This window comes from Schistocerca serialis, chromosome 4 (genome assembly GCF_023864345.2).
Source record: "Schistocerca serialis cubense isolate TAMUIC-IGC-003099 chromosome 4, iqSchSeri2.2, whole genome shotgun sequence".
Classification (NCBI taxonomy): domain Eukaryota; kingdom Metazoa; phylum Arthropoda; class Insecta; order Orthoptera; family Acrididae; genus Schistocerca; species Schistocerca serialis.
The window spans coordinates 695,394,531-695,419,302 of NC_064641.1; the positions used below are offsets into that span (position 1 = coordinate 695,394,531).

Below are 24,772 nucleotides of genomic sequence, written 5' to 3' on the forward strand. Positions count from 1 at the left end.
TATCTTGGCCACAATAATGCGTTCACTATGCTGTTTGTAGTAGATTACCCGCATTCCTATTTTCCTATTCATTATTAAACCTACTCCTGCATTACCCCTATTTGATTTTGAGTTTATAACCCTGTAGTCACCTGACCAGAAGTCTTGTTCCTTCTGCCACCGAACTTCACTAATTCCCACTATATCTAACTTCAACCTATCCATTTCCCTTTTTAAATTTTCTAACCTACCTGCCCGATTAAGGGATCTGACATTCCACGCTCCGATCCGTAGAATGCCAGTTTTCTTTCTCCTGATAACGACATCCTCTTGAGTAGTCCCCGCCCGGAGATCCGAATGGGGGACTATTTTACCTCCGGAATATTTTACCCAGGAGGACGCCATCATCATGTAATCATACAGTAAAGCTGCATGCCCTCGGGAAAAATTGCGGCTGTAGTTTCCCCTTGCTTTCAGCCGTTCGCAGTACCAGCACAGCAAGGCCGTTTTGGTTATTGTTACAAGGCCAGATCAGTCAATCATCCAGACTGTTGCCCTTGCAACTACTGAAAAGGCTGCTGCCCCTCTTCAGGAACCACACGTTTGTCTGGCCTCTCAACAGATACCCCTCCGTTGTGGTTGCACCTACGGTACGGCTATCTGTATCGCTGAGGCACGCAAGCCTCCCCACCAACGGCAAGGTCCATGGTTCATTACAAACTTTTATTGACATAAAATATCTTCCTAAAATGTTAACATTACACATACTCCAAACTTATGCCATGTATTTATTGTTTGCAATTTGATAATACAAGGAGAAATGAAAGAAACAAAAAGAAGTTGATCACATTAATTTTTATGCTCACTGGCTTTTTCGTTTACTTAGCCTATTGTATGTGGTATCACTATTTTTATCATCCTACCAGGACAGCTGTGAAATTTAAATCTTCATTGTCACAAATATTTGGCTATTTCTTCCGAATGTGTTGTGATTTCTCAGGTGGTTGTTACAGAGGGACCTACTGCTGGTTTTTTTTGTAAACACACAGCTGATTCCATTCCCATACTGATGTGGGAATGTTAAAATGTCTCTTACTTCCATACTCCCTGTCTGCCTGCCGTGCTGTCATTGGCTGTATAAAACCAGCAACTGATATAACCCCAAACGTTCCCGTCGTACCTTACGGTGAGCATTGACAAGATTGCTGCAGGAAACATGTAAGTATTCCACTGGCCCCAATCCAAACTTGCAGCATTTCCTGCGAAATATGAGTATTTGTCCAATTTTAAAGTCAATTCAATTCCATGTACAAATCGATTGAGGCAAACTGCAATTTAAACATAGTAGACATTCATAAAATCTCAAAGTACACAGTATAAATTCCTGAGGTTGGCAGCATGACAAAATTTCTGCCTACTCAACACTTGGCTCCTTGCACTCAACTCAGTTAAGCTGGTGTCACTGTTTCCCCTTCAATGTTCTGTAATGCTAAGTTTGAGCAACAGTGAAACACAGATGCAATATCTTCTTGGGTGTAGGTCACATGTAACAACAGCAACTAATGCAGAAATATGAGATTGTAATGACAATTCAGTGCAATTCTCGAACTTTTGATCGTCTCTCGATTTGGTCATTGCTGTTGGTGAAAACTGATTAAAAGCTGGTAACATTTTTCCTCTGTAATCTTGAACCGTGGCAGAATTTCTCATTAGCAATGCACTTGATAAATCATTAGTTTCTCATAACCAAATGAAATACTAACTTTGGTTCAGAATGATGCATTGGTTTTTGAATGACAAGGTTTTCGCCTTCGATGTTACCTTAATGTTTAAAAAAAGCATAAACACAGGTATATGGTGTTCATACATGTATGATAACTTTTATTGCAGACCTCTTCAAATAGAACAAAAGCTTATAAGTGGATGGAATTTAATGCTGTTTCCTCCTGTGTTTCACAATATTGTCAGTTTTTAAGCAGAGCATTAGATTGTTGCTGTGGCTAATTCGTAGTTTCTCATGTATCCATCCCGTGCGCTATTGCTGCTAGTCAAATGTCGTGTGGTTTTTCAAGTGTGGTCAGTACTGGTTCAAGCGAGGTCGATACTGACTCAAGCGCTTCAACATATCGTGAAATCCCAAGCCTATTCAGACATAAGTGTTGTTTGCTAAGCCCCACTCTTCACACTTCTTCAAATTAAATTTGTATGAAACCTCAGTAGTGAAAGCTTCATTTCTAAATGTAAGATGACCTGTATCTGGTGAACAGTTTAAAAATGTTGACCTGAGTAGCAGTGATTTAATCTGTGAATATAATATGACCTCATATTTTTTTGAATAACGAATGTCGGAAAAAGCTTTGATTTATAACCGGGTAAATAATGTAAATGAAGTGCAAAGATAGTGATGATGCAAAAAGACAAATTAACCGCATTTTGAAAAAAAAAAAAAAAAAAAAAAACTGTTTCGTGTAACTTTTCAAACTTGTCTCATTAGAAAGACCATGGTTGTAACTACCAAAAAAATTTCATTGTTCTTTGCAGACTAACAATGCTAAATAATTTGAATCAAAATTGGACGTGAAAATCGTGGAATGAAAAAAGAGCAAATTTGGAATTTTTATATCTCATGAAGTAAACCAATGCTGACATGAAACTGACCATGAACTTAGGTCGGTAACACAAGTATGGAGAATACAAAATTTTCACTTTTTCACAAAAATCATTACCTTTTTGGCAAATTATTAGATTATTTGGGGAATAGTAGGTGAATGCTCTAAAAAATGTGATGCTGAAGATATGTGAGCTTGTAATTTGCTTCTCGTTTACCTACAATAGCACAAATTAAGTCAACAAACAAGAATCAGTTGTTGGTTTGGTTTATCTTTTGCATGGATTCAGATGTTACAGGAATGGAAACAAGTAAGAAAGCTCCATACCATTATTCAATGTGTAATTCGTTTATAGGTAGAATAGATCTTAAAGGTCATATGGAAAATGGCAGAAAAACTATTTAAATGAATGTTTTGAGGTTTCAATGCATTTTCGATTGGTGGGGAAATAAAATGGCACAATTTTTTATTGGGTCACAACAAAGGAATTCGTCTAACAACTCATGTACATTTCACTGTAATGCTGGTTTATGAAAAATCCTGCGCCTTACCTAAATGAGCGTCAGCAAGCAGTTCGACATTTGAAAGTACCATCAATAGAGGAAAAATTCTATAGTGAGAAGTAGTAAGAAAAGGGGGGGGGGGGCGGATACAGTTTTTGCTTTTGGATAATTCATTTAAACCTCTACATTGCTGAATGTAGTTTTTAAACTAATTAGTACTATTAGTTGCTCAGGCACAGTAAATATAATGTTCAAAGGGAGAAGATGATACACCAACATTGCCATTCATTGTATGATTTACTTCTCATTGGCACTATTTTCCTAAAGCTTGTGTCGCAACATAAAGATATCTGAGGCCAATATTAATTTATAAGCTTGCAACTGGGCTGTTCTCAAGATATAGAATATTTCTGCTTAGAAGTTATTGTTGAGGCCTTGATGTGCACAGAAAAGTTTGCTCAGTTGACTTTAGATGGGAAATGTTAGTCGTACTGATGATAACTTGTGGACCTGAGGATTGCTTCTATCAGAAGAAGGTATGAGGATGGAGGAACGGGGACAAGTATCATCGTAGGAAAACTCACCCTATACTGCAGAGACTTATTGAGCGAAAGGAGAAGAAATAAAATATTGCTGGTATTGACAAGATTTGAAGAACTGAGAACTTGTTAGTGGAAGAGGTGGGAGCAGGCAAAGAATATATTGTAATGAATCAGAACATGGGGAATTAGCAAGATCGTCACACCACAATCAAACTTTTGTAATTTTTTATAGTTAAAATTTCTCAAAGCAGTTCAATGCAACTCTCAAAAATTCTGCTCAAAATTGACTTCTGAGGTTTTTCAAGCAACCTTAACTCACTAAAGTGAGGATGACTTTTCAATGGGCCGTGTGGTTCAGTTGATAGCACTCAAGACTTGTAATAGTTAGAAACCGCTGATTTAAGTCTCATTTCAATTATTAGTTTTTATTGTCGTTGCGTGCACCCACCCCATGGAGGGCAGCCTGATTAGTTTTTATGTTTATTTCAGATACCTAAGTCATTTAAATATGAAGTTCGTCAAGTACGTGCTAAGTAACACATCTGATTATAATTTTCTTTATGAAAAAACATGAGAGTTCAAGGGAACAGTACTTGCTATCTGTGTGTGTTTACAAACCATACAATACATGCTTTACTATTAATTGATGATGGTTTCCTTTATTTATACATTTTATGTAGACTTACAGAGTTATGGCACAGTAAGTGAAGGATATAGCTGTGCAGTGTGTAATTAGAAATAAGACGACGTCCATTTTTCATAAAAAATGATAATTAGATATCTATTAATTAGCATAATGTTGAGGACTTCCATATTTAAATGAAATAGGTATTTGAATTGAATGGGATAAATTTGAAAAATATATAATGATTATAACAACCAAAACAAGACTCTAACCAGCGCTCTAATGATTGCCCGTCTCAAGTGTTACTGATTGAACCATGCGGTCTGTGATAAAAAATTGTCCTAATTTTAGTGAATTAAAGTTCCTTAGAAAACTTAGAAGTCAGTTTTCTTGAAAATTTTTGAGAGTTACATCAAAATACTTTTGAAGATAGATATCTGAGTTTTGAATATCAGAAAAACATACAAAAATCTGATTGCTTCATGATCTCTTTGGAAATGCAGATAAACACTGAACAAGAATTGTCATTTTAAGTGACTAAATAAAACCCTAAAATCAAATTTTAATTCAAAGAAAGAATCATCTACTTTTAGATGTGAAGTATACAGTATTTAAAATATATGTTAAAACATACGAATTTATTATAAAATTAAATGTTTGTCATACCTTCATTATTATTAAATTATGACGAGCCCATTCTGTTTTCAGGCTGAACGACCTACAGTTATGCCTCGCTTTCAGCGTCCGCCAATGGCTGTGGCAGCTGTACCTGTATCAATAGCTCCTCCAGTGAGCAGTGTTGCTATAATGTCCCCAATGGCTGGACCACCTATAATGAGGCCCGCTGTGCCCCTAGGTCCCCCAACAATGATTGGAGGTAACATGAACATGATGCGACCACCCCCCATGGGGCTCCCTCCAGGTAATTCATTTTGATTCCATTTTCTTTTCCAAATGTCTTAATTCAGCTTGTTTTCTGTGGATTAATAATTTTGGTAAGGTAAGGTGTGTAATTTTAAATATCTGAAAACAATCGAGTGTATTATGGGCAGTTGTGTTATTGTGCTTGTAATGCATGTAGAAAGTGGAACAATTTTTATATTAAAAGTATCTTAGTTCCTTAACCTCCTCACACTACCACAGTTATTTGGAAATCTGTGTTGAATGTCATTAACCAATGTTGTTCTATTAGTAATGTGAAATGAATAGTTCTGATTGTCCAAGAAAACCATATAGAGTTACAGCGTTAACTTTTTGTGTTATATACTCTTAAGGTTTTACAAAATTAGCAATTACGCAAGTTGTCATATTTGCCTGGTTTGTTCGGAGAGGTTGACTGTATTCTGTAGAGAACAATTACTTCAAGAGAATTACACTGTATAGAATGGCTAAAGGAGTGGTAATTTGTCTGGGAAATTTGTAGTTAAAAATTGATTTTACCTGGAACAGGCACAAAAAATCTCAGAGACTTCTGAATTACTTTGAGAAATCTCAGTAGCATAAAATATTTGTAAATTCACCACTGATTTCAACTGTTTTTTGACTGAAGCAGAGGTATTTAACGATTTTGTTAAAATTGGTTCTGGAGTCTTTACTTACGATAAGGCGAAGTAGTGCACAAGCTGTTATTGTGTTTGTTGCTAGAGTGCAGTTGCCTCTGCTGTGCATGCTTGCCTTGGAAGTAATGGTTATTTGGCAGCCCCATCTGTTGTACATTGTGTAATTGTGTGTGTGTAACATGCATAACAGAATTTGTCCCGTAGATAATGTCCTCGTTTGCATAAAAGTTAAGTTGGAAATGTTATTGATCAGCAGTGGTTATTCAGCAATAAATATTTTAATAACAATATAAACTAGTAATTTGCTGTGTTTCTGTTTGTGCCATACTTCAGCCGACCACCGAACAAGGCAGTGCAGTGCTTAACACACTTGACTTGAATTAGTGAGGACATCCAGCTGTGCAGGTTTTGTGTGATTTTGGTATAAATTGCTTAAAGCTGTTGCCGAAATGGTTCCATTGAGAAAGTATGGCTGATTTAGTTCCCCGTCCCTCCCTAATCTTAAATAGTGTTCAATCTTTAATGACCTTCCTTTCAAGTAACCGATGATCACAACATGTCGAACACCTGGTTTTAAAGCATGATCCTGCAGTCTGTTGATGTTGCATTCCAATGACAGCAGTTTGAAGTATGTTTTTCTGAGATTCATCATATGCGTAAGCACAGGACAGTGACAGATAACAGTAGCCAAGGGCTTTTTCTGTAGCTTCGAGAAGCAAGAGCGTATGGTATTTGACCAACCAAAGTGTGTGTTTCGTAACGATTTGTGTGGAGAACTGTTTAGCGTTAGCGAAAGGAGAAGCTACCAATGCACTAAGCACAAATGGAAAAAGGCCCACAAACCACAATGTTTTATAGTTCCTTTTATTTTCCTTTGCAGAGATTGAATAGAAATTTATATGGGACAAAAGTGACTTGTCTCTATTGAATGCAATAAAGAAAGTAATTCATTGAGGAGTATAAAAAAATACAGGGTGCATTATTATTAAAATTGAATGTTTAATTTTAATGCTATGGATCCTGGCAGTCTGCAAACATTTTCATAGAGCTTCCAATTGTATACACCAGATTGTATCTGGCATGAATAGCTAAGGTTACCATCACACTCCACTGGGGAGCACCTTGAGTTAATGTTACATGTGTTGATTTGACTCATTTGAGAATAAAATGCTAGGAAGCCCTCTGCGCAGTCGTAGAGGTGGCAGTGTGTTCCACAATCTCGTATTTTGTTCTCGAGGCAACAGTGCATAACTGTTAAACATCTTCCAAGACTTTCTTTGTATTTCAAGTAATAGTATATGAGCACAAAATGTTCCATAATTTAAAAAGAAAAAAAAAGAAAGAAAGAAAAATGTTTGCGGCATAGACCTGTAATTATGCGCCTCTGCCTGACAACCCTTCTTAAGCACCAAGAGAGCCTGCACCTTTCTCCAGTCGCGCAGAACTCTTGATAACCCATGATAGGGACCTGAAGATGTAGCATCTGTGTTTTCCAAAGTTAGCACCTATTTTTGGTAAAATTCTAATCTATTTATTTATTGTAAATAATTATATCCATAGATTCAAAGAAAAGAATATTTTTATTTGCCTTTCAGTATTTTTCATACAATTGGCTTCGTCAAAGTTTGCAATGGAGTACAGTTAAGCACAATAAACATTTACATACACAGAATTATTCAGCTTATTTAAGAATTGAAAACATCTCTTTATCACCCATTAAAAGCTTATATTGTAATGAGTATCTCCTAGGAATTCTTCAACTTTATAGAATTCACTGCATTTTAACCAATTTTGCAATACACTCTTGAATTTATTAAATGGGGCTGTACGAGCTGAGTATGCTAACTTATTAAAGGAGATCATGCTACGTGTTCGAGGAGCCAGCCTTATTGTATTGAAATTTACTATTAAAATGAGTGGCGATTGGGAAGCTTTTTGACTGGAATGTTTGCTTTTGCAAAAACTTCAACAGTTTTTTTCAAAAATAGTCAATGCTTTTTCTCTTCTTTTGGCTTTTCTTAAGCTTCCAACAAACGATTGTTTAGGTTGAGAGTCAGCAACATTTTCCTGCTGGTGAATGTAGTAATTTTTTTATTTAATGTGTCTCTTGACAGTATTTTTTCTTTTCCACCTAATTTGATAATTATGAAATAGAGAGAATATTTATTTCACTTTGTGGCAGTTCATAGCCGTCTGATCTCTACACTACACTGCTTATAGAAGTGGTAAAAGTACTTAGTGTCGAAGTAGGACCAAATTAATTCCGTTCATGTGTCAGAATAAGACTTTCAGCTTGGATAAAATACATTGCAAGGTTTTGTTTTCCAGGCTGTATATTGCAGACAGTATAAACCAGCAGTTAGTCACGAGTGCAAACAAACTATAATTATGGCAGCCAGAGGGGATGGTCATAGAGGTTACCGATAATTTCTGGTGTTGTGGGGGGGCCCTAATCTAACTTTTTGATGGACTAGGAGCAGTTTCTTCACTGTTTTTAAAATAAGAAATGAAAAAATGAGCATCACACAACACGAAGCATTTGGTAATGACTTTTGCTCCCATGCTGGGTTTTTAAACACACAAACATTCTTGAAACATACTTGGTTTGTCAGGTTACTTCTTGTTGCTTAAAATTTTCAGCTAATGTGGAGGGAGTGACTTGTGCTGTGAAGGAGAAGTAAATATATTAGACTGAGTATAAAGTTGGCTACATCCAATATTTAATTGAAGAGAATCAGCCACTGTGCTGACTAAATCAAAAACTGGAACAGTTGATTTGTGGATGCAATAATTGAATGGTCTGACAAAAACTATTTCAGCCCATAACATGTATACATGACAGTAATAAACGGTTCCCAAAATTCAGTTTTCACCTTCCAGATGTCGCATTCATTGTGCTTGTTGCTCATGGATAGTGGTTGCACGAACTTTTGAAACTAAACTAGCAGGCAAATATGTGTTTCTTTGTTCTAAGGTGCTAGGTCCCATGGCTGAGTCCTACATTGCATTACATGGCATGTATAGAGACCAGTGATCATAAGAGACCACTCAGCCACTAGCAACTGACATGATCGAGTGCACTGATAGGTCATGTTCATGCACTTTGTGTTATAAACAAATTCTCATGCGTATTATCTTGTGAAAAGTCCGGTTGTTCTTTCTAGTTTAGTATTTTTATTTTATTTTCAATTCTTCAGGCTCGTATCTCGACGTCTGTCTTTTGGAATATGTGTAGTGATAGAAAACTTATCATCCATTGTGAAACAATGGGACTGAACTAAGTGTTTTGGCCTTTGTGTTGTTATTATCTGTTTTGTGTCAGTACAATCACTGTTGAGAGTAGTGGGAAGGTGGTGTATCTTAATTTTTATACTGTCTTTACATGATGATGTTTTATCTTGTGGTTATCTGTCAAATTGGGAACCGAAAAACTTGCCCTTGAATTCACCTTGCATTCATTTTGAGTTTATTCAGGTTTTATTTGTCATTTCACTCCATGCCTTGTTGTGAATAAATGTAAAATTCTGAAATGATCATTTCAATTCAGGGTACCTAAAAGCAGAGAGAAATTCTTCCATTTCAGTCAGCATGACATAATCATTACAATGCTAATTGAAGACATTGTGTTTGGGAGGGAAAAGGCACACCAAAGATTCTTTAAGAATAAGAGTTAGTTACTAAGGGGATATTTTCAAGCATATATGTTTCAAGTAAATAGTCACTATACTCACTTGCAAGTGGCACAACGAAAATGGCATAACTGGAGACAGTACTTTCTTGATGAAATGCAGCTTATTTCTTAGATCTGTGTGAAGTCTATTTGCACTGTGGAATTTCATTTTAACTACTGACACAGCATTACATTTTGGCACTCTTGGTTTCAAATGTTGTATCAGCAATTGTTTCTAATTTTTATGCCTGGTTTGGTGGGTATTCTGTAGAACTTTAAAGTTTGAACAGGGCCACTAGACTGCTGCTTATCTACAGTAAATGTAGAATGCATTCATCAAGAGACCACAGAGGTTATAGATTGCGGAGATGTTTGATATTTGATGTGTATATACTCTTCAGTTGCTTTAGCTGAATGTTCAAATGTTCTCCCCAAAACGAAAGAAATCTTACTGAAGAAGGTTACAGTCCACGTGTTCCAAATATTGATAAGTGGGTGAATAGATGTAGCATCCTGTAGAAATACTTGAATATCAGTATTGCTACATTCTGTTAAGTATCAAGAATATAGTGGTGTCTCGTTAATATGTTTTTAAAAGAACCACATGCCCTGAATGTCATAAGTGGGAAAACGTACTACAAAAATAATACCTGATTTGGTAACGATTTGATTTTTTTTGAGACTGAAAATGCGTAATTTGGGGTAATGTGCAATCCCATAACAGCACACTCCCTGACGTGCTAGATCCATAAATTATAATTCTATTATAATTTTAAACACTCTTTTTCGAGAATATATTTGGAATATCACACCAAGAAACTCAAGCCATTAGTATACAAGAAGCAAAAATATTTTAAATATAGTGACATTGGCGACATCCAAGCTGCCGGACATGTATACTTAAGCTAACAGCCAATCGGGATGCATGTGACTGAGATCATAGCCTCTAGTCTCCAAAATACAAACCTATAGTTCAGGAACTTATCTAAAAGACTTATATATCAACATTTAATTTCAATTTGAATTGATTGTTTATATGTGAATATGTATCTGTGTATATATTATATGTGAGTCGATTGTTTATATGTGAATATTTGCCCTTAGTATACAGTAACACATTAACATCCAATTTCAGTTTTACTGTGGATAGTAACACCAATACCTATCTGTGTCTCATAATACATAACACTATGTATAAAAATACCATCACCCAAAACAGTTTGAATAAATAAATACAAAATATGAATTTATACACAGTCAGGCAGAGTTTACACAGATTTTCTTAACAGAAAGAAAAGTCGTTCATTTCACTTCTTGCCATTAGTGAATCACCACTGATAATATAGATAGTCATTGATAAAACTATTGGTACACTGTACATATTAACCTAACTATACTACACTACACTACACTGCCCTGTCTTTACAGGTGTTTGAAGAACATGCCAGTCATTACTTGTTTCTTCTGTCCTGATTTTGATACCATATTGTCCATCATTAATGCATTCACCACAACTTCATCAATTTCAAAGCTTAACTCATGATGTTTGTGTCCACGGCTTCAATGGCTTTTGACAGTGTAGGAACTGGTGAAGGTTCTGTTTCATATCTATCTTTACCTCTCATTTCTCTGCCATCTGCAACTGTAAAACTTCGTTATGGAATGACAGATGGCAAGAGGCTCACAGTATTTTCTTCTTGCCACGTTATTTGCTGCCACTGTTCAGCTGCAGTTTCATTGTTTTCTGACCTGATGTCTTCTTCTGCGATTTCATTGTTTTATGATGTGATCCCTCCTGTGAGTGCCAGTATCCATTAAAGCTAGCCCTCTGAAAACAGTTCTAGCACGGAATCCTATGCGTTTCTTACAAAATGCTTAGCATCTGAGATTGTCTCTTTTTACTTGTTATTATGAAAATATGCGAGCCTCTTCTGTAGAAGAATTTTCTGTGTTTTTATTTCATGCCTTGGTCGAGTGGCTGAAGGTGTCTTGTGCAATTGGTAGGAAAAAAACACTACATTTTTATTACAAAGATACAACATATCTTGAGGATGAGCTTCACAGTACTCAATAAAGAGGATGATTTTCCTGTTTTTTGACTCCCAACCTTGCATCGCAAAAGCACAAATATCATTCAAATATACTTGTCGTTAACTGAGATTTTGTATTAGATGTATATTTGCATGGGAATGTCAGCACATTTTTGAAACATAGTGGACTTCCCACCATGCCAGTTATTAGTGGCGAACAGTGAGCCTGCCTTTGGTTAATTTTCCACTGTGGCATTTCTATTCTCTGAACTCGTCAGTTTTGTTGGGCAAAAGGCAAAAATATAAGCTCGTTTTGTCTACATTAAAAATATCAATGGAACTGTATCTCTCAATGATACATGGAAGAATATTTTTCTGTGACTCAATAGTTTCAATATTCACGCTTCCAGCCTCACCTCGATCACATTTACAGGCTCAGTTGTGTCGGCTCTTAAACCTTTCGACCCAACCATTGGATGCCTTGATATGTAGCTTTAGCAAAAACCATAGTACCATCAACTGGTATGTTTTGCTGTGCCAGCTTGTTTAAACCACTTCAGTATGGCAGTTCCCAGTTCTGGAAACTGATAATTGTGCTCGTTTTCTTTTGTTGTTTCCTCCTTCCGACTATGCAGCTTCAATTATTTTTTGCTTGCTCACTATTTTAGTTTAATGTTGACGGAGGAATATCAACATGCTTCATGTATATAGTTTTGTCCACTTTCTGAATAATGTTCCAGTTCTCTTCATTAATGAATCGCCTCACTATCTTCTTATCCATGATGTATCCGTACACTTTCTGACACAAAAAAGAAAATCGCACACTGAGAGGTAACCAAACATCCATTCACAGTATACCATACATAACCAAAGAACAACCAGCAACTGATTTATATGTGGTTTATCGTTTATATATGGCCACTGCAACATCACTCCTGCCTCCGACCTGCACTTGTCGATAGGTTGCAAGTCTTTGGTGCTGCTGCCAGCCTATTTGAACTACAGTACTGCACTATACTTCTGTGTGCCAAATTTGTCATGTTTACCATAACTTATGATGTGCACAGTTGCCAACACTGAAAAATAAAGAACACTGAATTTCAACATCCTAAATGGGGAGGCTGAACATATAAATGAGTCATATTAACATGTAGTCTGGTCCCTTCAACCTCCGCACAAATCAACCAACCATATTAACATGCACTTAATGTAATTGGGATTGGAACTTCCAAAAATGGACTTACTATGTGGAAAAACATGGTAATGAGGAACGAACTAACCAGATTCCTCTGTAAAAAATTCATTTTGTACAGTCTGTAATAATGAAATTCACAGAAAGATTGTGCAAAGTAAATGCAACTAATTTTGTTGATTTGTGGTGAAGACTTGTGCAATGATGTATAGTGCTTTAAATTAAGGTTCTGGTTTAAAGTAACATTTTTTTAAGATCTAATTTGTCAGGAGATTCATTTTTAAAAAATCGTGTATCCAGTAACAACAGAATATTTTTAGACGTACTCATTCAGCAAAAGCAGTGTGAATCTTTCATGAGAGCTTATTTAAAGTTTTGCGTATATTATGGTTGTTCAAAGACTTATTTCCAGATTCATTCTCTTGTCACTTTCAGCAGTGTATTTTATTGACTTGAATATGCTTACTTTAGCACTTTTCTCATTAACAGTGTAAGTAATAGTATTTTCTGTGCACATTTTAAAGGCATCATTGGAGCACTTCCACCGGGAGCAATGCACCCATATGCAACGCCACCTATGGCATTTCCTGGTCCACCTATGCTGACTCCGATGATGCATCCACGCTTCAGATGATCAGGTTTGTTGGGGGGGCTCTGGCTTCTGTGGTCTGGTGGCCTTTAGGTTCACCCCTCCCTTCAGCTCATTTGTGTGCCTGTTGAAAGAAACCACCTGTAAGCAGATAACAGCATGCTAGCCACCAGAAATGAAAGGCATAATTATATGCATTTTTTTCTCTTTCCTGTCACGAGTTGTAAATCTTATTGCACATAAGGAATGGACCAATTAATACATTCCATAAACTTGTTGTCCATCTAGGCAAGGTAAATGTAACATGGCACAATGTGTGTGTATGTGTGTGTGAGTGTGTGTGTGTGTGTGTGTGTGTGTGTGTGTGTCTGTCCTTTCATTGTGAAATACCATGTAATCTATTTTATATTTCCAGGATATGTAGAAGGAAAGTCTGATTTCATTAGTCCATTTTGTGAACTAAAAACATTTGGCAATGCTAGAACGCGAACTCACTTTTTTAATAAGTTAATTGCATAATTGTGTCATAGTATATGGTACAAATTGATGATGGGAGCATTTTCACGTACACTATCAGTGTAACAATTTTTTCGAGTTATCTTATTGAATATTGTAAAGGGGAGGTAAGATTATTCTATTGCTGTCACTGAATACTTTGTTGTTCTCATCACCCTCTCCCTGTTGTAGCCAATGATGCTTTAAAACCTGTACAGTGCTTGGTGTATAATTGCCATGATTTCAAAACGTGTATCTGTTTTATAGAAGTAAATAATGAAATAGACATATGCACTGAAATTTTGAAATTCAATAATTTTGCTTGTAGTTATGCCAGAAAGAGATTCACAAAAACTGCATAAATGTATAATTAACGAAGTTGCTGATGAAGCCTATAAATCATTTATGATAGCTACAAGGAGAGACTAAGGCTTCAGTGCTGCCATTAAGGTGATTACGGTCTCTAGTCTCTCACATACAGATTTGAGTAACTGCATCTGCATACCTTCCCATGTCGACACTATGTCAAAATCTACCAATGCTCTCTTAATTGTTGTAAGAAGAGAAGATACAGTGCAGACTGTTAAAAATAGCCCAAAAATATTCCATTAAAGTGGTTTGTTTTTCCATCATAATTTGTGGTGGTCTAAAACTTCCCTGTTTCATCATGAGTAGAGCTTCAAGAAAGTGTAACTATTCCGATCTGAGCCTCTCTGCATGTTTAATTGAGGGAAAGAAATGGAACTCTTGTAAACTACGTCATTACTGTTAGGGTAACAGTTTATCCATATGTTTCTGTTGTACCAAAATGTTTATTCACTCACGCATGCGTCACATGCGCGCGCACACACACACACACACACACACACACACACACACACACACCGGTATCAGCTGTGAATTTGCTGTGCCCTTTTTTTTTTCTTTCTTTTTATTTGCTTAGATGGAACAACTGTCTGAAAAACTCCATAGAAATTGGTGGTTGTATTGGTCCTTTCCTTTGACTGCACTGTTTTCCAGTAAAACTATTTTATATTTATTGAACTCTTCAGTGATGCAAGAAATTTTTACTATTTTGACAATGTTTGATTGGTATTGTAAAACTTTCTTACGTTTTGTAATATAGCTATGTACCTTAATTTTCTGAAAAATTTTAAAATGTTGAATCTGTAATCATTGAAATGTTTTTTCAAGAATTATCTTGCACAGTTTTTATGGAGTGTTTGTATGTATTGTTGCTACTTAGATACACAAGGGTGACTTCTAGAGTACACATATCTAACAGATTTGGAAATCCTTGAAGCAACTCTGTATTGGTTAGCCATGTGCATGTTGTGCATGTGAATTTTGAAGTATTTCAGCTACAGAAGAGTTCAGTAAATCCCAGAGATAATGTGTTTAAGACACAAAAGAAGTTCATAAACTGTTCAAAGTATGGCAATTCTTAAGCAGTTGAAACAAAAACAGTGTAAATTTGTTTCATGTTTAGAAACTTGGTCTGTAATCATACAGCAGAAGCTATGCCACGAGAAGATTATTGATTAAAAAAATAAGCCCTCACTTGCTTTACTGTTGTGCGCTTGCACCATTTGCATTTTGTATTGGCATTGCATCATGAAATTTTAAAAAATCATCCATATGCTGAAAGAGAATAATCTGATATATTAGCTGCCCCAGCAACTGTAGTGTGGGCATGTACGCACGAGTTTTGTGTGTTGAAGGGAGAGCCGCATGTAGAATCCATGGTTCTCTTGTCTTCACTGTGGAGAAATTATATCAGGTAACAAATGTAACATTGTTTTTATACAGTCTGCAAGCTGCAAGTTTAAATGAAAACGGATCAGGTAAGGGCCACTTTTCTTTAAAACCCTGTGTAATTTTTCTGTTCATTTATTATAAATCCCAGAAATGGCCTTTATCATTTGTGTTATAATGAGTAATAACTAAAGAAGTTGAAGACAAGGAAAACCTGTGTATTAATTAAGTATATAAATCTAATAGTTAACTGTATATACCTTGAAGATCAAATACAATTAGGGAGATCCATAGTCATATGTACAAACAATGTCAAAGATACTAGTTTATGTTTTCAGCCAGTAAACTTACTTCTCTACTTCATTTGCAATAATTCAATTATTTACTATAATTATTGGCAGTTGGAATACGCATTGAGTATCCTATCACATTTAGAAATATCAAGGTTTTGAATCTTCAGGACAGGTTTAAACCATGTGCTGGACTGGAACTTGAAAAGAAATTTGCGGGCATTGCATACCACCTTACATGCTTGAAATTAATGAAGCGTCTTGAATAGAGCCTGCCGTTATTTGCGTATATTTCTCATTCTATTGGTTAACATGAAAATGAGGAAGCTTAAGTGCGTAAAGGTAGGCATAGTGATAATGCTTATCATGTCTTAGAGAGACTGCTTCAAGTCCCAGCCTGGCAGAAAGTTATAACCTCTCATGAACGTTTACTTCGGACACTGTTGGCCTGTGAGGAATTTCACTCAAAATAACATGTGTATCTCCTTTGACAGAGTTAAGTTTTGTGGTAAAATTAATTGTTGCATTCCTTAGGGATCTCCTTTTTCTGTAGCTGTTCTCCTTCCCCCCCCCCCATCCCCCCCATCCCCCACCCCAAATACTTCAGATACAAATACAGATGCAAGTCCATAAGATGTGCTCATCATATATTGGACTGAATCCATGATTTTGAGATCTTTCTTATATCCCAAAACACACACACACACACACACACACACACACACACACACACACACACATACCTACTTTCACCTTGTAAAATAGTTACGAATTTAACAACAAAATAAAAGTTGACTGTCACTATGTAAAGAACTTTACCTTTTGCCTCGTTTTCTGACTACTTACAAACAGTTTAGCAGTGCATTTCCAAGAAACAAGACAACAAATAACAAAGTCAACCAATAATAGGAAAATTGTTGTTACAGCAATGGTATAAGATTCATAAATAGTTTATTCCAAATGTAACCTATCAGATTATGGTGCTTATTACATACTACTGTTTATAGTTTACAAGAAATTGTGCATTACTGACAAGGGGAGACTCTGACGTGTATCAGCGATTTTGATCAAGTTTTGCAAGGACGATCTGTATTGAAAATGAGGGACACGTGTTTTGATTTTTTGGTAAGACATTCTAGTTTTTGAACAAAACGAGGTCAAATTTGATGGCAGAAAATTGTATTTTCAGTGCAGTACATTGCAAGATTGTCAAAAAACAATTTTTATTAATGTTATATGGGCTCCAAAGTTAATAATCTAGAGTCATTAACACTTTTGTGTTTCGATACTGTATATAGGGTAAGCATCACTCTTAGGCATGTACAAGAGCAAGCTCGGCCGTCGAGTAGTCAAGGCATTCGACTACCAAATCATTGATCAGTGTCTGATTCTTGGTCGTCGCTCTATTTTCATCAGTATTTTTAAAGTGTACACAATGTATTGACAGTTATTTTCATTATGATACCTAGTATAAAAATAGGCCATAAGTATATTATTGTGTGATCCTAACTGATCATCTATTTGTGAGAGTTTGTCTTGTAGATAGACACAGACAGTGCATGAATTTTGATGCCATCCACTCTGTCTTGTAATTCTGTGCTCTGCTGTGACATAGCATAATTTTGAAGTCGTGCAGTGAAATTCTATTGCTGTCAGAAACAAATAAATCTAGGTACATTTCAGTGGCATTACTTTCACGATGCAGGTCAGTTGAGCATCATCATCTAGAAGAGTCTTATCCTAGCGTGTTATGTATCTCAATGAAAACAACTATCAGTATATTATGTATACTTATTTTTATTGTTAATCATACGTCCTGATGTTATACTTTAAAAAAGAGCAAAGCAATAAAGCAGACACCGACCTCACTCTCATTGATGCATAGAATGAAGAATGACGGGTATCTTATCTACAGTATGAAAACACAAAAACATTATGTGACCATTATTAATCTGGGCCCCCCAAGTTATATTGATAATAGGTTTGCTTTTAAATGATATCTCATTGTATGGCATTTACAATATGATTTTCCTTCATCACCTTTTTGTAAGTTCACTTTGGTTTAGGTCCACATATTTGACTATCAGATATTGATGTAAGAAGTGATTATCCTGGTTGTTATTGCTGCTAGAAAACAGCTAGAAAAATTCATCGAATGCACATCTTTCCTTCAAGTTTTGACATTGTTTTGTTATGCACTTCTGTCAGTCATCCACAGAAAAAAGTTCCTCCAAGTATCAGCCAGTCACCTGCAAGAGTTGACTGCAGAAGTGAAATAAGGTGGCTGCTGATGTATCCATGATGCATTTACGTGATCTGTTGTTCGTACATTATAGCATACATCTACATGCGCAGTAGTCAAGATTTTTTTTTAGGGGGTCTCTTAATGTATGTAAACCATTAATACACCCCCCCCCCCTTGTGTGTGTGTGTGTGTGTGTGTGTGTGTGTGTGTGTGTGTGTGTGTGTGTGTGTGTTCACACAGAGGAGATACATGTTGAGGGCTGTGTGTGAGGGGTGAGGGGATACTTTCTGGCAGATTGAAACTGTGTGTGTGTGTGTGTGTGTGTGTGTGTGTGTGTGTGTGTGTGTGTGTGTGTGTGTGTTCACACAGAGGAGAAACATGTTGAGGGCTGTGTGTGAGGGGTGAGGGGATACTTTCTGGCAGATTGAAACTGTGTGTGTGTGTGTGTGTGTGTGTGTGTGTGTGTGTGTGTGTGTGTGTTCACACAGAGGAGATACATGTTGAGGGCTAGGGGTGAGGGGATACTTTCTGGCAGATTGAAACTGTGTGCCGTATTAGGATTCAAACCCAGGACCTTTGCCTTTCGCGCACTAGTGCGTAATCAACTGAACTATTCAAGCATGACACATGATCTGCCCTCCCAGCTTTACAGCCGTGAGAGTACCTCAGATCGTACCTTCCAAATTTCTCAGAAGTTATTGTGGATACGACTTAGACACAGTTGAAGGGATTGTTTCCAGAATGAATTTTCATTTGGCAATGGAGTGTGTGCCGATCTGAAATTTCCTGGCATTTGAAAACCATGTGCCAACACACAGTTTTAATCTGCCAGATAGTTTCAAATCAGTGTACATTCCGCTGCAGAGTGAAAATTCAGTCTGTGTGTGAGTGAGTTTTGTAACAGCCAGTATATGAAAACTGTGTAGTGTAAGGAATTATATAAACAGGTATTTCCGTGTGAAGGACAGTCATGAAATGCCCCATAAATACTCCCATTATAAAGACATAAGTTACGTACATCATTCGTTCTTGAGCCTCCTATGAGATGTGTGTGAATTCTGTATTACGGGAAGACAGTACATACAGAATATACAAATGTGCTGAAAACATAAGAGGTGAAAATGGAAGTAGTTTTTGCATAGAGTGAAGAACGGGAGAGAATAAGAACAGAGTTTGAATCAAATTCCAGGAAGAAAGGAACTGGACAAAAGAAGGAAAACATAATGCTAGGGTTGGTCAGTTGTCTCCTCCGTTTGGTGGGATTTCTAATGGGAAACCCTTGATTCTGCTTAAATTGGCTCCCTGCGTGTAAAAATAGAGCAAGACTGCTAGTAAGGATTTTGCATTACACTTAGAAACCACATATTGGATAGCTTTAGTGAGTAAATGAGCGCATGCGCGCGCGCGCGCGGCGCGCGCGCGCACACACACACACACACACACACACACACACACACACACACCCCTTTCCCTCCAACCAGTGTCTCTTCTGACTATATGTTTCTCTCTTTCCACTATCACATTACTGCTTTGTTTTATCCAATCACTAACATTGTTTTAACCATCATTGTTATGCTTTTGCAAAAAGGAACAAATTGTGTCACTATATGTATTTCTTTCAAAACTCTACTACCGGGGTTTGTATCAGATAATTTATACAGTGCACTGTCACAGTGGACTGAAGGGAAATACTGTGATGGGATGAAGTAGTTATTAATTAGTTTAAGGGAGATGTATAGCGTTTGTTTCCTTCGCTACTTCTCTCCCTCTATTCAAGCATGGTTGAGCACTTAAAAAAACGGGGTCCTTGGTCATAATTTGAGTTGTCCTACAAGCTTCAATTCCAGTTAGTGACAAATATTTCCCTTTCTGCTTATTGAGATGGAAACTAGTGTGCCTCCAAATTTTATAGTAAACACCAATAGAGTTGGAGCATAAAGTCCACCATTTACAAGAAATGAGTAACATACGTTGTATGTTGATCAGTGTAACTTTGATGAATTGGCTGTACCCCACAGATATTCTCATTGTAAAGTCACAAATTTTCTGCTTCATTTGTTCTTGAGCCTCCTGTGAGGTGTGTGTGAGCTCTGCATTTAACCTTTTTTTTTTCTTTTAAATTTCCATAATGTAAGAGGCATGTTTTGTTATACAGATTTAATTGAATAGTTGTAATGTAATTTGCGGTTATGCAACTGCATGCTAAGTGTTAAATTTCCTACCCATGGGAATTATTTGGGATTTAGGGTCCTATTATTTTATTACCTGTTCAGTCCATTGTTGGCTGACCCTGTACACTGTCTACTCTCCCTCTTGCTGATCCTCCCCACCGCCCCCCCCCCCTCCCCCCCCCCCCCCCCCCCCCCCACACACACACACAGTTACACCATACTCATGAGCACTATCTCCTGGTACAAGCAGCAGTGGAGGGGATTGTTGGAGAGGCAAGTAAAAGAGAGTTCACCTGCCTCTCTCCTGCATACTTCTTACATTGTCACATTCTTATCTCAAGCCTTTGAGTTGAAATAAGAGGCCACCGGGTACATAGTATATTTGATATAGCACCTGCTAGTCTTTACAAAGGATCAATACTCTTAGCATAGTAGTAGCTAAAGCTTCTTTGTTGATCCTTACCGTTTTTAATTTTGTATTTTTGTGAGAACTCTATTGTATGTCATAGCAAAACCACTACTTTTGCACATCTGTCAATTTATAAAGCAAATTCGACTTCAGGTATATGAAACATTTAAGTATATTGCTCTGCATGTCAGTTACAACCTTGGCACAAATACAGTCCAATTTCTTTTATAAGCAACAAGTGAGGCATGGCGCAGCAGCTGTGTGCATAAAGCACAGTGAAGCCACTTAAACCACATTAGCAATAGGTGTCCATATTTAGCACTTTGCTTGTGTGATAGCTACAGTGAAAATGACAACACAAGCATTTATAGTAAAACTTGAAAAATAGGTTTCTTATTGGCATTTACAGAGAAGTGAATTTTAAGGTTTGGAGAATTGACTTCCATCTCCTAGCCCTTTATCAGGTAGTCCACAGAACAACAACAAGGATCATATTTAATGACTTGATTAATGCAGAATATGAAGAATTTGTCGGGAGTTTTGTTACTGATTGTCATCACTATTGACCGTGGGTAGTATTTACTATCCATACACTCACTAGTTAGCATTGTAAGATCTGTCTATAGCAGCTTCTTTTAAATGTGCATAGGAATTGATTTTTTTTTAGTACTAACTACAGAACTGTTGACCTATTTCTTGTCAGTTATCATATGTTAAGTAGAAAAACTTTTTTTCACTGTAAGCAAGAAGTTGATACGTGATAAAAATTGTGACATTAGTGTTTGGATAATTTCTGCAAGCAGCAAGGCAAAAGAAGAAATCATTTTAGCTCTGCTGAAGCAGAAATGAAGAATGTAGTTTTCATTTTGACAGAGTAGTGAGAAGAAAAGGATAAGTAACAGATATTAATTGCAGAGGAGTAAATCTTTCATAGCTAACAAGAGATTAATAATGATCAGTCCAGATCTTGTATGACATTATTCCTATGTGTAATGTGCAATTGAGGAAGCTTATGTGGTTTTGTTAGAAACGGGTGGAATTCAAAAACAGAGGGCTACAGAAATCAACCATATGTTTGTCAACATATAGGTGTTTTGGTCATAGTTCTTTGTAGCAAAGCATTACCCTAAAGTGTTAGTGTAGAACTTCATAGCTTTTGATGTCATTACAGTAGGGGCTATTGATCTGTTACATAGCTGAATTATGAGAGACTGTTATCAAGACTCATCAAAGTGCCCTCCTTTCCTGTTGAAAATAAAGTCTGATGCATTGTTGAAACTGGTTAAAGCAGATGAAGAGCTCTTTTTAGTTTCCTGTATATGTTAAATTCTGTTGTGGCTGACACTTGTCTGAAGCTGCTTACTTCTCCTTGTTTGTGTCCTCGTGTATGAGTAAGTTGTGTGTTGTACTCAATTGCAGTAACATCACCCAACAGCCATTTTTAGACAGCATTTAAAATTTTTGAAGTAATATTTTGTATTCTGTCTCTGTTATTACTGCAGTTGTTTGAGAGCTTTTGTTGCACTATAGTAAATTTCTGTATTTTTAGTTTACAAAACAGTAAACAAAACCTCAGCTATCTCCACTGTTGAGGTAAGCTTACATTACTGCTCGTGTATATCATTTATCTAGACATTGGGGTCCTTTGTGTCATAAAATATAAATTGAGTTATAGAGTTTCAAATTGTTCATGAAATTTGCAGTTTTGTCACTGTACCTCCAAAAAGTAGGCAATTGTCACCCACTGAGTGATAACTGAAAAATATAATTAATGTTAAGACTAATTTGTGTGTGTATAAAGAGGAAAATTTCATAATAGTAAAAATTTCAGTGTAACATGGATGGACCCATCTGTATTGTTGTTATTTTTTATTCTTGTCATGCTACATGTTTATGAATCATTTTTAATTTTTTGACACTTTGGACTGCCATTATATATACTAAGGGAATAGGACACTCTGTTTTGTTTAGCTTTATTTTTTCTTACTTCCAAATTTTATTTTGTAACACTGTGGTAGGTTCTCACTTGCATTTGCAATAAGTTTTTACTTTTGCCAGCACCAAACAGTTTTCAAGTAATTCTTTAACAGCTTACACGTCAATAACAAATTTCCTCTATTTTCTCAAAGACTGAAATATATTTACTCATTTTCAAAAACATATTGTGTTTCTGTTTTAACATCCCTTAAAAACTGATAAGCTAACTTCAAATGCTATCTTACCATTTTTTTCCAGCCAAGCCAAACTTAGTCCTGGAGATTTAACAATAAAAAGAATAAACGATCAACTTAATCCAACTTACATCTTCAAGCATCTAGCCACCAGGAAATCCATTTTATCTTATTTGTTGTGTGTTTGTGAAATATTAGAAGCACTCCGTGTACTATAGTGTGATGTTAGTATCAAATAAGCAGCCTTTGTTACCTAATTATCATATACAGTGTAGCTCATATGTAAATCACTGTACACTATTTTTGTATTGTTAAGTGTATCACTCAGTTTACTGGAAATTCATCTACTGCGGCATTTATGTTCCAGTAAACACTGTTTTTGATCAAATTGGATTGAAACCTTTGTGGTGTGAACTAAATTTTATTAACTTAATGTTTCACGTTTGTGAAATTGTACTGTGCTGAAAAATAAGATTGAGGAGTCCTATTCCCTGTTAGAGGGAATAATTATTTAAATAGTAATATAATGGTGGTGGTGGCAAAGATCAGACATTCCACTCACAAGGTAGTAGCAACAATCACAGCACTGTAAGCTGTTGGACTCCAAGTCCCCTGCCTTATTTAGGCAGGCGATTGTCTTTATTATCTTTCATTCAGTTATAATTGTCAGCTAAAGTGCTAATGGACATTGCCCCCTGCTTTCCGACAGGTGATTATTTTCATATTATCTAACCAATCACAGCTCACAGCTGTTGGACAGAAATGTCCCCTGTTATGAACAGGCGATTGCTTTTGACCAATCACAGCTGAGTGCTGTTGGACTATTAAGTCCCCTGTCTCATGACAGGCGATTGATAGTTTGTATTAAATGATTTTGATTTGAAAAGTTAAGAAAAGAAGATGTGTGTTAACTGCCAAAATGAAAGGCAAGTACATATTTATAATTTAATTGCTGCTGTCAGTCATTTCAAAACAATATTCAGTTTTCACTGTTGTGCATATTCATTGTATAAGACTTGTAGAAACACTGTTTCTAAATAAATTTTGTTAGAAACTCAGAAATCTGTTTGTCCGTTATGTGTTTTTTTTCCCCCTATCTGTTCCTCTGCCATGTACTTCATGATGGTTTGCAGAGTAGATGTTTTGTCAGAAGGTTGTATTACCTGGTTGTTTATGTGGACAAAAATCTTACAATTATATCATTGTGCAAATTTGTGATCCAATAGGACACTAATGTTTATAGTGTTATTAAAATAACTTGCCAAATGGACGTTTACTTCCCTAGAGAGGAGATGACAGAATTTCTCTCTGCTGTCAGTGGTGAATAAACTGTCCCTTCACACCACAAATAGCTTGGTTGGTTGGTGGATCCTGTAGTAGTCATGCCATCAGTACATAGAAGCATATGATGTCCAGCATCAGTGGTAAATGTGTGATGTGGTGGCATTAACACGCCTTTTAGCACATGCAAAATTGTCACTCGTGAGTTGTTTTAATATCACTATAATGTGTTGGTGACATCTTTATATACTAAAAAGCTTTGCTACATACAAATCAAATCATGATGTAACATTTAATATTTCCTATTTTTAAACTTTTATTGTGAAGAATTGACATCTGTCAAAAGTACAGTAACAGTCTATAAGTGACAGAACAGTTTTGCCAAAAGCATTTCATTAAGGGGGGGCCAAAAGCTTATTCTAAGAAAATGAAATAACAAGGGATGGGGTTACACTGTTAACAGTGAAATCCTTGAAAGTAAAGTTAGATATGTACTCGTATTACATAGTAGAAAACCACAAGAAGGCAGTGCTTTAACTTTCATAAAAGGTGTCGAGTTACAGACAGGTGTAATGAAAAATAATGCTAGATACATTCTGCTACTAAACTAAGTCCTTCATCAGACATACAAATCATGCACATGACATTATAATTATT

The 24,772-nt window shown here is 36.3% G+C and overlaps 1 protein-coding gene across 1 annotated transcript in view; it reads left to right on the forward strand.

The window, feature by feature from the left end:
- Positions 1-23,896, forward strand: part of LOC126473199 (BUB3-interacting and GLEBS motif-containing protein ZNF207) — a 76,896-nt gene extending 53,000 nt beyond the window's left edge. Inside the window, exons 9-11 of the mRNA XM_050100097.1 lie at positions 4,967-5,180; positions 13,234-13,347; positions 22,899-23,896. Of these exons, the coding sequence (XP_049956054.1) occupies positions 4,967-5,180; positions 13,234-13,343 (324 nt within the window). The 3' untranslated portion in view covers positions 13,344-13,347; positions 22,899-23,896. The remainder of the gene's footprint in view (positions 1-4,966; positions 5,181-13,233; positions 13,348-22,898) is intronic.
- Positions 23,897-24,772: the final 876 nt, after the last annotated feature.